Raw genomic sequence first — 16,921 nt, 5'->3', positions numbered from 1 at the left:
GGTAGACCTACAATGACCCCTACTGTAGGCTATATGATTATTGTGATATTGTTGGTTTTGCTCTCTCCCCTCCCTCCCCGTTCTCTCCCTTCAATCACTCCCCTATCTCCGCGCCTCTCTCTCTCTCTCTCTCTCTCTCTCTCTCTCTCTCTCTCTCTCTCTCTCTCTCTCTCTCTCTCTCTCTCTCTCTCTCTCTCTCTCTCTCTCTCTCTCTCTCTAATATAAGATTGTTCAATCCTGTTTATTAATAGTGCTTAGCTAGACATATTCTGTGTAAAGCCTTTTGAGACATGATTGTGAATTAGGGCTATACAAATAAACTTGACTGAACTACAAGTAAGCTTGGAGAGGAACAGATCACACACACACACACACACACACACACACACACACACACACACACACACACACACACACACACACACACACACACACACACACACACACACACACACACACACCTTATTTCCGTTTTGACCCAACTTTCTCCTTTGTGAAGTACAGATGGGTCGGCAGAAGCATTTGTCTGTTTTAAGTGACTACTGTGGCACACTGGTAGTAAATTGTGTGTTTTTCTGTTGGGGAAATAAATAGGGTTTATTTTGTGTGTAATTGACTTTTGGTTTTCCCACTGATAGTAGCCTACGCTTTCAGTGCATTAGCTTGCTGACTGGTGTGCTGCCCCACCCCACCCCACCCCACCCCACTTTAGCTGAACAGCCTATTAATTGGCATTTTGACCCACACTGACTGTTGTCTTCATTATTGAAGTTGACCTGTATGTCCCAGAGTCTATGAGACAGGGTTCACATTTAGGCTCCAAACAGGAAAGCCAACCATTGGTTTTTCCTATATACATAAAGCCCTGAAAAGGGAATATTTGAGCAAAAGAAGAGCAGACACAAACTTTCGTCAGATCATGTGTAATAACTGAATTATCACAGTAACCACATACATAGGCCTACAATTGTCAGTACAATGTAATAATGTACAATTACTAATTAATTGAGGTAACACTACAATAAGGGTAGCCTAATTAAATTATGCTTATTTAACAGTTAACTATTGTATCTAGTATAATATTGTAGTATTATATAGTATTGTAGCTAATCATTTACTAATGGTGTTCATGATAACTATAGGTATTCATGTATGCATTATTTAATAGTTTTGAGTTAGTTAATGTGTAAGGTTAGAGTTAATAAACATTAACTAATGGTTAGTTAATGAATGCTTAATAAGCATTAACTAAGGCTTATTAATGCTTATTAAACATTAACAACCCGTTCATTTTGTGACCCTTATTGTAAATGGTTACCGTTATTGAATATCCACAGAACTGAAATATTATACTGTACGTCATTAGACTATACTGAAATATGACCATGTACAGCTAAACCAGGAAGTTAACACGTCTATTTTGTCACCTAGCACCTTCATTACTAAACATGACACGTAAGGTACTGTAGACAAATACAGCATTTCACAAAATATACTGTAAGTTGGCTTACTTTCATATACTGATGATAAATAACATTCAACTCATTATTTAGGACAGTACGCTCATTCATTAATGCAAATATTTCAGCAAAAATAAATAGAGAATAGCCTATACACACTACAAAGTAGCTAACAGCTTTTCCATGGCCTTTAGTCACGAACACTACTATTCCACAATAGACACACACACACACACGGTTTGCACAAGGTTACTGTGACTAAAGTTAGCTTAATCACCGTGATACACAAACATACCTGTATTACAAACAGTTTCCTGAGCACACACACATTCACCTTACACTCGTAAATATTAACCATTATTATGAGGGACTCATCTCAGTTAAAATTGGCTAAGTGGGTGGTGGTGTCTGTGGCGGTGTCTGTCACGTATGTGATGTCATCAGTGATGTCACTTGAGCAATAGTGATCTCAAGTTAAACTTGGCTAAGTGGGCTCTGTGGTGGTGGTGTCTGTCTGGCCCAACTGTGAGAGGCAGCAATGTGCCGCAAGGCATCCAGTCTGCCAGAAAGCCAGTATTAGAAGAAGAAGAAGAAGGTCTCCTAGTTTTTTCTAGTACATGAAAAGGGAGTATTTGAGAGAAAGAAGAGTGGACAAACTTTCGTCAGATCATGTATGTAATTAGCCTGGTAAACCAGCCCGTCACGCAGAACCAAATGAAATGTGAGTTCACGTGACGGGCTGGTTTACCAGGCTAGTATGTAATGACTGAAGGGAGGAAGCGATGTGTCCCTGAACGTCAGCTCCACGCACCCTCTGCTGGATCCCTCTGGGAACAACTGCTCATGGCTTTTTGAATATAAAAGCATAAGAAAACACAAAATACTGTTCTCTAACTACAGTAACTGCTGCAACTGAGAAATATGAGAAACCAAATGTTACTCTGCTACTTCAGTATTAGAATATGATAAATCAATATGAGAAGCCAAATGTGTTACTTCAGCCGACCCAATTCCATCTGGCACATATACAGTAGTTGTTGTGGATGCAGATCTTGATCCATGAATCCAAACTTCTATTGCCTTGGCAGAGGGCCGCCCCGACCTCCGCCTCTCCCCGGGCCAGGAGGAGGACCCCTGGCATTTCCAGGGGGCCCTCTTGGTCCTGGGGGGCGTGTCATAGGGGGCCCTCTTGGTCCTGGGGGGCGTGTCACTGCACCTCTAGGGTTCGATGCGGAGGCACCCAATGACATGTCCTTTTGCAGATTAACCCCTTTCCCATTGGTTGCTGCACCTGGCTTCATTTTGGGAGACTTGCCCTTCTCACTTACATCTGAGACGAGAGATGCAGAGCAAAAAAGCAGACAATCAGATGCAAATTTACTTAGAGCAGGTGCACATGATATAGAGCAGTGGTTCTCAACTGGTGGGTCGGGACCCAAACATGGGTCGCGTGGTCGTTTTGAGTGGGTCACATGCATGAAAAAGGAAGTGGCATCCACGGCTGATTTTACTGTCTTGCCTGGTGCATTTTTAGATCCAGAGTGAAGCTCCTCGGATTATATGACCCTAGAAGACCTAAGGCGTCCATTGGTACCAATCTAGCTTGTCGGGGGGTAAAGGTAAAGAGAGCCAAATAATCCTACAAATTTTGGCAACATTTTGGCAAGGGGAAAATCAGAAATTTGGGTCGCAACTTAATGACTAAGGAAAAATGTGGGTCATGTGTGTGTGTGTGTGTGTGTGTGTGTGTGTGCGTGTGTGTGTGTGTGTGTGTGTGTGCGTGTGCGTGTGTGTGTGCGTGCCGTGCGTGGGTGCGTGCGCGTGCGTGCGTGCATATGCATGTGAGACTTGACTTGATACTCGTTCAGACTTGTCTAATACTAATGTCAACTAGTCAATGCTGATACTGTATGCTAATAGATAAAGGAGTGAGGAGGATAATACAGTACATGCTTCATTTTGCATGCTAAGCAGAGCGGATGGCATGCAGCAGATGATAGAACGCTCATCAAGACTTGGGACTTGACTTGGACTTGGGAGTAAAGACTTGAGACTTGACTTGCAGTCCAGCTCAACAAAGACTTGAGACTTAACTTGGACTTGGGACCAAATACTTGAGACTTTACTTGGACTTGCCCGCTCAGAGACTTGAGATATAATTGGACTCTAGCTCAAAGACTTGAGACATGACTTGGGCTCACAAACAATGACTTGTGAGCATCTTGTGTGTGTGTGTGTGTGTGTGTGTGTGTGTGTGTGTGTGTGTGTGTGTGTGTGTGTGTGTGTGTGTGTGTGTGTGTGTGTGTGTGTGTGTGTGTGCATGCGTGTACCAATACCAGGCATGGGTGGCTCCTTTTCAGTGGGAGGAGGTATCAGAGACTTGTTTGGCAGCAGGTCCTCCAAGTCTTTCATCTGTTGGTTGGTGCTGTCCTTGTTGTTCCGACGGTTCTTCTCCTCATCGCGAGCCTACAGGGTCCATCAGCACCAGACAGAAGTGGGTTTGGTTTGGTTACATTTTGAGCAAAGGAGAGAAGAAAAAGAAAAGAACAGGAGAAGCTCATACTCACCACCTGCATCTTCTTCTTAAGATCCAAGTTGGCCTGTTGATATCCCTTTGACAAGGCATTCAGATAGTAGAGTGCCAGCCTGTTATAGAAACATGATTAGTCTCTTAGTTATGTGTAGCCTATTGTAGTGTTAAATAATCTGTGTACAAGTTCCCTTGCATTGAGTACCAGGCCTGGGCTACAATCAAGCTTGAAACACTTGAACACGTTTGTTTCTTTGTTTGTTTCTTTGTACAAAAAGTGAGTCTAGGAAAAGTCACGGCAGGAAATTGTAAAAACTGAGATTTAAAAAATCTGGTTTTTCTCCCATTTTCTCCCCAACTGTACTTGGCCAATTCCCCCTGGTGTCCTGATCGTTGCTCCACCCCCTCTGCTGATCTGTGGGGGAGTTGTAGACATGCTTCCTCTGATACATGTGCAGTCGCCAGCCGCTTCTTTTCACCTCACCTGACAGGGAAGAGTTTCACTGACAGGACGTAGCGCGTGGGAGGCTCACGCTATTCCCCCCGGTTCCCCTCCCCCCAGTCTTCCAGTTCCCCTCCCCCCAGTCTCTCAAGATAGACGGGTTGGCTCCCGCAATTTTCAAATGCTCCCGACAACTACGTGGCGCAACTGACCGACCAGAGGAGGCAATAGTGCACCGATCATGACTTAGTGGTTCTCAAATGTGGGTCCGGGGACCCCCAGGGGTCCTTGAGGGGGTTCCAGAACCAAAAAGGGGGTTAATTTATTTTCGCTATAATTCCGTTCATAAGTAACACAATGACTATTTTGGTCATGGGTTTTATACACTTTCTGTAATAAAACATCTACAAGCATCAATCTTATTATCATACGGATGTCCGTGGGACAAAATCCTATCAAATGGGGGTCCGTGGTAGTAATTTTGTGTCAGTTTAGAGGTCCTTCATGTGAAAAATCTTGAGAACCACTGTTATGGAGTGCTGACAACTGCGATTCATATGGGGCTGGATACCAGGCTTGGCAGGCTAGACTCATACCCCATCAGCTTCCCACCCGCAGTCACGGCCAACTGTATCTGTAGGAACCTCAGACCAAGCCAGCAGTACCGCTGCCAGGAGTTGAACCCGGGTCCCCGTGTAGGCAAGTGCTTTTTACCACCCAGACCTAAAAGCTGAGATACGTCAACCCCAATCCTAACCTTACAATTTAACCCATTGATACCCGATGCAGCATTTGTGTGTATATCCCTCATTTGTGTGCGTATCACTTTAAGACCGCGAACCCCGTAAAGGGATACACACACAAATGCTGCATCAGGTATCAATGGGTTAAAATAGACACCAATTGAATGTGGCTTTGCTTGTCTAGTGCTACACGATATGCAGATTTAAAGGTTTATGCCCCACCTCGTCAAATAGAGTGACACTGCATCTCTGATTTTTAGAATTCTACACCAGCAGTTTCATAACCAAACCCGACAGCAAGAGTCATTTTAAATGGATTATTACACCATGAGAAGAACAGCAGGCAGGATGACTCCAGGGTTGGTGGCATAGGTGAACATGTTCGCTATGAAGGACGGTAGATCCCGTTCTATAGTCTCCATCACCACCTCGTACATCTTCTCTCTGCCACTGGAGGACACAAACACATGGATCAAACATTGTATATTATATTCTTCTATTTGATTTGATCTTGTATAGTTTAACAGGTAGAACTAACATGGTACCAACATGGGCCATCAGAAGCACCTTATACTGTATGTGTTATAATGAGGGTGTATATTTTTTTTAGCATGCATGGCTCCAGTGAAAACCAAACTCTTTGCACTTCCTCACTAGAAAGTCATGTGATTGTACACACCCACATACAGTATATAGGGTGTTTTGGATAAACTTGTCAATCAAATGACAAATGATTTGAAAGAGTTCTGCATTGTCTGTGTGTGTGTGTGTGTGTGTGTGTGTGTGTGTGTGTGTGTGTGTGTGTGTGTGTGTGTGTGTGTGTGTGTGTGTGTGCGCGTGTGTGTGTGTGTGTGTGTGTGTGTGTGTGTGTGCGTGCGTGTGTGTTCGTGTGAAACTGTGGGTTTTTGTGTAACTGTCCATGAGTGTAATTGTGCCTGTCTGATGATGTCTATCTCACGTACGCACCTGAAGGGCCCGCAGTCGAAGGAGGGGGGCAAAGTCATGATGGTGAAGACCACGGGCAGCAGACTGAGGAAGAGCACGAGCAGTAGCAGGCCCATGTAGAAGTTGTTGGAGCGCGAGGCCTTGAAGATTCTTGTGTGGGGCACGTTGCAGCTCATCACCACCCAGACCTGGTAGTACATGGCGGTCAGGAGACGCATAACGTTCAGACCCACCAGACCTGGAGCATAAAATGCCCCCATCCTGATGTACAAGAGGGTCATAGTTATTTCGTAGAACAGAACAGTTATTTGAAAAAGTTATTTGAAAAGCGTAACCAGATTAGTGATTAAACTCCTTCAAATTGTAATCACCCACTCAATACTCAAATTTAGTAAGGTAATGTGATTGCTTTCAGTAACTTATGTAACTTATGTACTTAGCCACTCAAATCGATTGTGTCATTAAACAAACAATAACATCCAAAATAGATTTTGCAGTTAAACAATCCAATCCAATTTAAAGGCTGTAGATTAGATATCATAATGTGTAACCAATATAAGTCATTATTTTAATACTTCTAAAATTAGAAAGAGTTATTATTAAGAGTTAAAATTATTCCATTTAAAACTTCTGAAGGCAGTCTACCGGCACTTTTCAATCACCAGTGTATCTCAAATACACACTACATGTTTAAAGTTAGAAACAGATAGAAAGAGAATAATGTCACATGCAGTGTGGAGTTATTTACCATATCATGCACTGATTGAAGATGAGGTTAAGCACATTTCCACTGATGTCAAACTCTCCGTACGACGGCTTGAATCATAAACACAACCCAGATTATCAACATGTTCAACGCCAAACTTTGCGTACGACACACACACACACACACACACACACACACACACACACACACACACACACACACACACACACACACACACACACACACACACTCACATATCCAGCCTCCAGGTCCCAGCACCAGCAGTAGTTGAGAAAGCGGATGATGATAGCACGCCCGACGTCCATCACCAGGATCATCAGGTAGGTCATCTGGATTTCCGACACAGTCAGCTTCACAATTTCCTACTCAGGAAGAAAATAGGCACAGGAAATAAGAACACATATTGTACATTGTTTCCTGTGATGGATTACCCCAATCACTTGACCATAACAAATTGGCTCCCGGAGATGCTGAAAATGTGATAGCGACACCACATAGAGCTTGTACTTTACCTACATTCTTTTAGAAATTTAATAGAAAAATCCTGCAAGATAAGTTTGACAAAATATCCTAGGTGGTGACCAGATGCATCACCCATTCCTTTCAGTATGTATATCTTTGGTCATTTGTGGTGCAGCTCTATAATGAGCCTACTGACTATTCCTACTGCAGTCTCCCAGCAGGGCCCTCTGATGACGTCGGCAGGTGAGACATGAGGAGGAGGGATGTCTGTGGTGTTGTAGATGGAGCTGTAGTTGGCATAGTACTCATTCAAAGCCCAGATCGTGGCATTCTTAATCGACTTCTCTCTCTCCAGCTGAAGAAAGGAAAATATAGAAGGGTTCAGGGTCTTCACAATGGAGATACTACATGATTTTAGCACTTGTAGCACAATTGTTCTCTATGGAAATTACCCCACATATGCATAAACACAACCATCTACACACCACACCACACCACACACATCTATCAGTACAACACCTCCCCTACCTTGGCATTGACCTCATCGAACAGGGCGAAGAGAAAGGTATAGAGGTTTCCCAGTTTGAGGGCGAAGATGCGCGCCAGCTGCCACTTGAGGGCAATTCGAGGGTGATATTCCTCCAGCTCAGCAATGGTATCCATCAGAGGAGGACAAACCACATCCAGCAGATTCATCACCAACTCCACCTGATACATGGAGAGGAAAGAGGGGAGTGTTGCAATTATCTGTTGGTACAAAGAGGGACACTCTACCTAATGAAATCACTCTCATTTATTGTCTCGGTTTCCGTTTCCACACCTTGTCCCATTTTATGTCCTTCCTCCATGATTGTGCATTGGGTTACTTACTTGTATGAGCACAAGGCATTGCAACAAATAAAACATGATCATAGCTAACACGTACATGGGAATGACTTCTAGTTCAACCTCAAAACATCCTAAAACAGTGAAAGGTTCATCTCAACCTGCCTCGTTCTTTTCCCAATAGGAGAGCTCATGATCGGCCATCTCAGCGAACTCCTGAGATCGTTTCACCACAAAGTAGATGAGGTATCCGCTGCCTCCGAGGCAGCACATGATGAGGAAGTTGGCCAGAACCCTGAGGAAGCGACGAAGGTGGATGTTCTCATCCTTCTGGTTCTCCTGTTCATCCACGATGGACTCCTGCAGCAGGGAAAAATGCCTCAAAGAATGCAGTGAAGTGGCAGTAGTCGAGTAGTAGTAGTAGAGATGTTTCATTCAAATTTATATATATTGTTAAATTGTTATTTAATAACCATACATTTGCAATATCTAATTATATCCATAAAGCCTGGAACAGAAGGAAACATCTAACTTATGCATAGTGGCACTGTAGATAGATCATACCAACATGGTTTCAATTTGTTTTAATTTCTTCATTACTATTATTTTGCCCCACCTATTTTACCAGTGACCTTCCTGTCACAAGTCCACTTCACTAAACTCTAGGCCAGTGGTTGCCAGTTGTTTCATTCATTCATCAAATGAGGCTATTTTAATATATTATTATTAGTATATATACATACATACATACATAGACATATATATATATATATACATACATACATACAGTGGGTTCGGAAAGTATTCAGACCCCCTTAAATTTTTCACTCTTTGTCATATTGCAGCCATTTGCTAAAAGCGATTAATTTCATTTTTTTCCTTGTTCATGCACACACAGCACCCAATATTGTCAGAAAAACACAGACTTGTAGACATTTTTGCAGATTTATTACAAAAAAACACTGAAATATCACATGGCCATAAGTATTCAGACCCTTTGCTCAGTATTGAGTAGAAGCACCTTTTTGAGCCAATACAGCCATGAGTCTTCTTGGGAATGATCCAACAAGTCTTTCACACCTGGATTTGGGGATGTTTTGCCAATCCTCCTTGCAGATCCTCTCCAGTTCTGTCAGGTTGGATGGTGAACGTTGGTGGACAGCCATCTTCAGGTCTCTCCAGAGATGCTCAATTGGATTTAAGTCAGGACTCTGGCTCGGCCATTCAAGAACATTCACAGAGTTGTTCTGAAACCACTCCTTCGTTATTTTAGCTGTGTGCTTGGGATCATTGTCTTGTTGGAAGGTGAACCTTCGTCCCATTCTGAGGTCGTGAACACTCTGGAAAAGGTTTTTGTCCAGGATATCAATGTACTTGTCTGCATTCATCTTTCCTTCAATTGCAACCAGTCGTCCTGTCCCTGCAGCTGAAAAACACCCCCACAGCATGATGCTGCCACCACCATGCTTCACTGTAGGGATGGTATTAGGCAGATGATGAGCAGTGCCAGGTGTTCTCCACAAATACCACTTAGAATTAAGACCAAAAAGTTCGATTTTGGTCTCATCAGACCAGATCATTTTATTTCTCAGAGTCTGGGAGTCCTTCAGGTGTTTTTTGGCAAACCCGATGCGGGCTTTCATGTGTTCTGCACTGAGGAGAGGCTTCCGTCGGGCCACTCTGCCATAAAGCCCCGACTGGTGGAGGGCTGCAGTGATGGTTGTCTTTCTAGAACTTTGTCCCATCTCCCCGCTGCATCTCTGGAGCTCAGCCAGAGTGATCTTTGGGTTCTTCTTTACCTCTCTCACCAAGGCTCTTCTCCCCCAGATGCTCAGTTTGGCCGGACGGCCAGTTAAAGGAAGAGTCCTGGTCCTCCCAAACTTCTTCCATTTAAGGATTATGGAGGCCACTGTGCTCTTAGGAACCTTAAGTGCAACAGAATTTTTTTTGTAGCCTTGGCCAGATCTGTGCCTTGCCACAATTCTGTCTCTCAGCTCTTCAGTCAGTTCCTTCGACCTCATGATTCTCATTTGCTCTGACTTTACACTGTGAGCTGTAAGGTCTTATATTGACAGGTGTGTGCTTTTCCCAATCAAGTCCAATCTATATAATTAAGCACAATGAAGGTGTAGGCCCATCTCAAGGATGATCAGAAGAATTGGACAGCACCTGAGTTAAATATACAAGTGTCACAGCAAAGGGTCTGAATACTTATGGCCATGTGATATTTCAGTGTTTTTTTGTAATAAATCTGCAAAAATGTCTACAAGTCTGTGTTTTTCTGACAATATTGGGTGCTGTGTGTGCATGAACGAGGAAAAAAATGAAATTAATTGCTTTTAGCAAATGGCTGCAATATGACAAAGAGTGAAAAATTTAAGGGGGTCTGAATACTTTCCGAACCCACTGTACATACACACACACAACTCTACAGTGAAACGTGTTAACTATATATATATATATATACATATATATCAACCCGTTCTCACTCCGAGCCCGTAGCATATTGACGCTTTGTCCCGTCCCTTGTGCGTCGCTTGTTACTAACATGGTACCCTTGAGCGACCCATGAAACGACTTGGGCTTTCCGACTAAACTCAATGTAAACCCATGGAAGTAATCTTTGACGCTTATGGTAACTGCTCCCCCATTAGCCTAACTGCTCCCCCATTAGTCAAGTGCTCCCCCATTAGGGTCTGGAGGAGCTAACCTCTCCCAGACCCTAACCCTAAACCTAACCTCTCCCACCCCCATGCCTAAACCTAACCTCCCCCAGACCCTAACCCTAACCCTAACCTCTCCCACCCCCCATGCCTAAACCTAACCTCCCCCAGACCCTAACCCTAAACCTAACCTCTTCCACCCCCCACGCCTAAACCTAACCTCCCCCAGACCCTAATGGGGGAGCAGTTGACTAATGGGGGAGCAGTTAGGCTAATGGGGGAGCAGTTGCCATAAGCGTCAAAGATGACTTCCATGGGTTTGCATTGAGTTTAGTCGGAAAGCCCAAGTCGTTTCATGGGTCGCTCAAGGGTACGTTAGGGTATGTTAGTAACAAGTGACGCACAAGGGACGGGACAAAGCGTCAATATGCTACGTGCTCGGAGTGAGAACACACACATATATATATATATATATATATATACACATACATACATACACACACACAACTCTACGGTGAAACGTGTTAACTATATATATATATATATATATATATATATATATATATATATACACATAGCCTACATACATACACACACACACACACACACACAACTCTACGGTGAAACGTGTTAACTATATATATATATATGAATGAATGAATGAATGAATGAATGAATGAATATGAATGAGTAATTATTTTATTTGCGTGTCATACCACATTGTGGCCCATCCCACATGGGATTATATGACACAGTTACACAAAATATATACATTTTCTTTTTCTTATTTTATCTATACATTTCATTCCTCCTCATCAACCAAGCCTTTTCTAAGAAAGTGGGAAATGCAAAAGTTTCATATTGGAAGAGCCGTATGAATTTTTCAGAGTCTTCCAACCACACAAATTCATTTTCTTTGTCTACCTTATTAAAAAAACTCTGCCTGATAGTATTATAGAAGGGACAATAGAATACAAAGTGTGTTTCGTTTTCAACTTCCTTAAGTTCACACAGACTGCACAGTCTATCCTCCTCAGCAGTGCCCACAAATCGGCCTGTCTCAATATGAAGGCCAAGTATGCCAGCTCTGATTTGAGCACATAGAGAGCGCTTTTTCTTAGACTGATTATACAAAACATAATTCTCTGTGCCGTACACATGCTTTATTTCACAGAAGGTGCGAAGTTTTGGTTTGTAACATATATCTGATGCCCATTTATCCTTTACTTTCTGAAAAATAATGTCTTTCACTACATTAATAACTATGAGTTGCTTTCTGTGAAAAACATCTTCCAACCCAGCTCTTAGAAGGACATCATGCATGTCCCTAGCCCATGCTCCGTTTACCATCATATCCCACTCAATATATATATATATGGCTATATATATATATATATATATATATATATATATATATATATATATATACATATATACATATACACACACACACACACACACACACACACACACACACACACACACACACACACACACACACACACACACACACACACACACACACACACACACACACATCTGCTAACCTTGAAGCTGGTGGTAATGGAGGCATACTTATTGTCTGCGGTCTCAGGGTTTCCTATCAGGTAGTCCCAGCTGGTGAACATCTTCCAGCTGAAGGTGAACTCTCCTTCCCCCGCCCCATCCCCTCCTTCATTTACGTTACGAGCCATCCTGAGGACAGACACGCAGACAGCAGGAGGGGTGAGAGAGGAGAGGGGTGGGAAGACCTAGCCTGGGTAAACCCATCCCCCACGTGACCTGCTCTCAGACCTGTTCTCAGTCACTGACTGGGTGACTAGGTGACTGGGAACTGAGAGAGCAGGTCACGTGGTGGCTGGGTTTACCTAGGCTAGGGTTTACCTAGGCTAGGGAAGACCTAGGTCTGTGGCTGCACATGTGTGTGTGTGTGTGTGTGTGTGTGTGTGTGTGTGTGTGTGTGTGAGAGAGAGAGAGAGAGAGAGAGAGTGAGTGTGAGTGTGTGTGTCTTGCATACATTCTCATGATAACCATGAGGCTGTATCCGAAGATGCCGACGGCCACCAGCAGGTAGGACAGAGGGAGTCTGAACTGCAGCACCCCGATGGTTCGCTCGTCGTTATAGTACCCATAAAACAAAAAAGAGTACTTGCAGTATCCCTGTTGGTGAGGCATACAAATTAATATTCATATACTTAAAGCAAAGGAAATAACACATGTTGTACAAACTGTGTTCGGTCAAAGTGAAGTTGTTTTGACTTAAGAACTTCATTTACCGATAGGTATAACAACATAAAGCACATTGAGGTATTCTGGTGAAATGAGTTGAGGCTGAATGTTTTAAGAATGAAGCTTAGTTCCTCACACCAAAGTCATTGAGCACGGAGAAATCCATGGCTCTGTCCTCCTCTGCTCTGGGAACAGTCTTCCTGGGAATGGCGCCATAGGGAAGACCCATGAGAACCTAAAGACAGAGGAGGAGGGTGGAGGAGGATAGTACTACGTATAGGCCTACAGTAAGTTATTGTCTAACTAATACTGATAGCATGTACATTGCACAATGTTACATCAGAAATCACTTGTCCGCATGCAGTATGAGAAAGGCTGTACCTCTGGCAGCATCACCAGTCCAAACATGAACCCAAACAAGACCAGATTCAGACCATACATCCACCTCAGAAAAATGAAGTAAGATGCCACAGACGACCCAAAGTGACCTATGATCCGTGAAGGACAAAATAGAACATAAATAGGGCAGCTCATAAGTCAATAACTAATTTCGACCAAATGTGCATCAGAGCCATAATCTCGTAGCGGTACCAACTTTCGACGTCCTTGATCTTCTTCTCCCAGGGTATGCAGGCTGTTTTGAAGTTCTCAAAGTCACGTTTAAACTTGATTAGGATCTGAAAAGAAAAGCAGGTACAAACTGTGTCATTGCCCCAGTTCCTGCATGCATACTATCATTCTCAGTGATGTAATAACTTAGCTTGATGTGTGATGTGAACAAAGTGAGCATGTTACCTTCGACATCATGACTTTATATGCATAGAGCTTCCTCCCTTTTCCTTTCCCAAGAGCTCCTTCAAACTTGTCAACAAACGCCTGGGCCTCCCTGTTGGACCAACCAGAGAGGAGAAGAAGCACAATCACCCAGTGGAATTAAGTGATAGACTGAGGCAGGGGTTCTCAAAGTGAGGTAGGCAGGGGTTCTCAAAGTGAGGTTCCGGGGACCCCCACGGGTCCTTGAGGGGCTCTCCAGCAAAAAGGGAAATAATTTATTCTAACTAATTCCACCCATAAGTAAGAGAATGACAGAATGTATGACTATTTTGGTCATGGATTTCAGACTTTCTGTAACAAAACATCTAAAAGAAAAAATCTTATCAGATGGGTGACCCGGGGACAAAATCTTATCAAATGGGGGTCTGTAGTCTAATTTAGGTCAGTGTAGAGGACAAAACACAGCGAGGAATAACCTCAAAACCAGATTCAGAAATGAACTAGAATAAAACAGGCAGAGGATATGGGAAGGTTGGCTATTGATGTTGGTTTGATGTTTTACTTAAGGTGTCCGAGTCTCCTCTTCAGGCGCCAGGGTTTGTTCCTTATGGTAGCAATCAGTTTCTTCTTCTCCTCTACCTCCTCCTTCAGGGTGGCCATCTCTCCCTCCGACAGGGAATCATCATCAGACCCGGAGGAAGAGGAGCTGGTACAGGGAGAGAGCTGTCATGTGTCATGTGACTTGGTCAGGTTGTTAAAAGCAGGGGGAGAGAGCTGTCATGTGACTTGGTCAGGATGTTAAAAGCAGGGGGAGGGAGCTGTCATGTGTCATGTGACTTGGTCAGGATGCTACAGCAGCCAAACTTCAAAGCTCAACTTACCTCTCTCACTCATCTGCCTGTGATGAAGAGACTTATAACATAGAAGAAGAGTGACAACTCACTGAATTTCAACTCATTAAAACTGTGCTCCTATTTAAGATCAATGAAAAAGCTCATTTTCTCAGGTTGTGTATTCATTACATTTTTCATCTATGATACTGTTTGCAAACACGAATGTTAATTAAGATATGACTTATGCCATCAAGCAAAAATCGACAGATCTATTTTGAAATCATTCACACATGGCAGCGAATTCAGGAGCAGTTTTCACCTCATTCTGTGTGTATTGGCACAACATAGTTTGGTGACCGACATAATAATAACATTGTCTAATTAAGAACCAATTATCAGTCATCACTCAATGTGCTCCCTGTTGAGTTGTTGTAGTTGATAATATGAGCAGCTGTTTCAAAGAGTTGGTGACAAATGCAGGATTAGATGCAAGGACTTTGCCATATACCAGATGAAAAAGCTTTTCGCCAAGGATAAAGAAACCCTCGTGTCCCTTCATGTCACTGGATTTAGCTTCTCGAATGCAACTAGTTTTATGGCAGCATATGCGTTAGAAGTAGACAAGAGTCACACACATTTATACTGCATGCAGAAAACTGCGTGGTTTTGCCAAAAAATAGCATAGAGTGGGCAGGTCTGTAAAGGGGGACTTCTGGGTAATCAAATAAGGAGACAGCACTCCAAGTTGACAAATATTTATTGCCACACAACGGACGTTTCGGGCGGCAGCCCTTCCTGAGCGTGCAATGGCATTTATACATACAGGTGTTACACGTTAAGTGCCTCTAGTTATACTGTATCTCCCCAACAGCACCACTGGGTGTAGACCAGTGTAGGAACTTAATGAAAAACTGGGGGCATTTACAAAATTTTGGGGGCACTTTAAAACATAGTAATTAGTGCATAAAGTTGCGTAGTGTGAACAACAGCGCTGTTTGTGTGAGTGTTCCTCATTGTCTTCTGGCAACCAGCTTGCAGGTGCTGAGTGTGTGTTAGAGATGGAAATTAAATGAATTGAATGTAAATAAAATTATCAAAATATTGGGGGCATATTTTTGCCCCTGGATCGTGGTTTTTAGGGGCATTCTGTGATTTCTTGGGGGCCTTTTTGCCCTTGCCCCTGGCTAAATTCCTACAATGGTGTAGACCATGTTGTAGACCAGCAGAGGGGGACTTCTGGGTACCCATAGAACCCATTATTATTATTATTTTACCAGCGTATGCACACTCTGGCCAGGGTGGGAGGAGCCAGCAGTTTATATTAAAATGGGCTACACCGTGGCATGCATAACTAGTGCAGCCTTATATTGATATGCACATTATCATGTGATGCCATCTGGTGACTTCTAGCGACTTTCTGAGCAGCCAATAGCGACCTTCCTTGGCTACACTGAAGGCCAGCTATAGGTTTTTACTATAGTCTTGTTGAGATACAGCCATATATACTGAATCTGTGTGTATGTATATTGAGTCGTTAGTCACATGGGGTTACCCATTTGATCATTTTTCACAAAAACACTAACCCCTTGTGACGAACAACAACAAAAAGGGGGAAATGATGTTAAGTAAACTTGCGCTGTAGCCTCATACGTTGACCGGTTTGAAAAATCTCAATGGATTTGTGCGTAGCTCGGCTAGTGCTGCTAAAGGAATTTATTACGTTCCGTCTCTGAAAATAGACTTTCTTCTAATAACTGCCTGCTCATTTTAGTTGTTGATCCAAAATGGGCCACTGTTACACATTTTGAAGTAATCCCTCGCCATCATTTCCTAGTCCATTAACATCATCTCCCATCCAAGAGCTTGACTGAACATTGCCTCCTACATTTGAAGTCAACCAGATAGAGGCATGAATACCATAATATTCAGCTAGACAAGTGTAAATTGAGTGTTGACTGTTTCATCTTCCTGAATATTCTGCCAGCAGCAGAGAACACTGCACCTGCCACTCTTCTTTGTCTTGTCCTTCTCATTGCCGTTATCCTTTCCTCCTTTCCCCTTAGCGGCTCCCTTCTTCTCCTTGTTCTGCTCCTCTTTCTCCTGCTTGCTCCTTAGTGTCCCTCCTTTTTTCTTCTTCCCTCGCTCCTCCTCGCTCTCCTGGCCCTCTCTCTCCTCCTTGGCAGCCCTCTTCTTTTGGTTGGCTTTCGAAGTGGTGCTTTTCACACTCCGCTGGTCGTCCTCGTCCTCGCTGTCACGGGACTTGGCCTTGTTCTTTTGTCCTCTCTGCC

The 16,921-nt window shown here is 43.2% G+C and overlaps 1 protein-coding gene across 1 annotated transcript; it reads right to left on the bottom strand.

Annotated features, from left to right (window-relative positions):
• Window positions 1-2,533: 2,533 nt before the first annotated feature.
• On the bottom strand, window positions 2,534-16,784 carry LOC310793964 (transmembrane channel-like protein 2-B; the record flags this gene model as incomplete). The annotated part of the gene is made up of 18 exons (XM_083655845.1): window positions 2,534-2,790; window positions 3,791-3,926; window positions 4,028-4,106; window positions 5,500-5,625; window positions 6,142-6,381; window positions 6,869-6,936; window positions 7,081-7,209; window positions 7,506-7,664; window positions 7,838-8,017; window positions 8,300-8,494; window positions 12,345-12,492; window positions 12,815-12,957; window positions 13,163-13,261; window positions 13,408-13,514; window positions 13,622-13,703; window positions 13,822-13,912; window positions 14,363-14,506; window positions 16,636-16,784. Coding segments are annotated over 18 exons (2,532 nt in total), but the record flags the coding sequence as incomplete, so codon positions are not given.
• Between the last annotated feature and the right edge of the window lie 137 nt (window positions 16,785-16,921).

The sequence above is a fragment of the Poromitra crassiceps genome (genome assembly GCF_964638095.1).
Source record: "Poromitra crassiceps genome assembly, chromosome: 19".
Lineage (NCBI taxonomy): Eukaryota > Metazoa > Chordata > Actinopteri > Beryciformes > Melamphaidae > Poromitra > Poromitra crassiceps.
The sequence above is the reverse complement of the archived record's forward strand: the minus strand, read 5'-3'. Positions and strand labels throughout refer to the sequence as shown.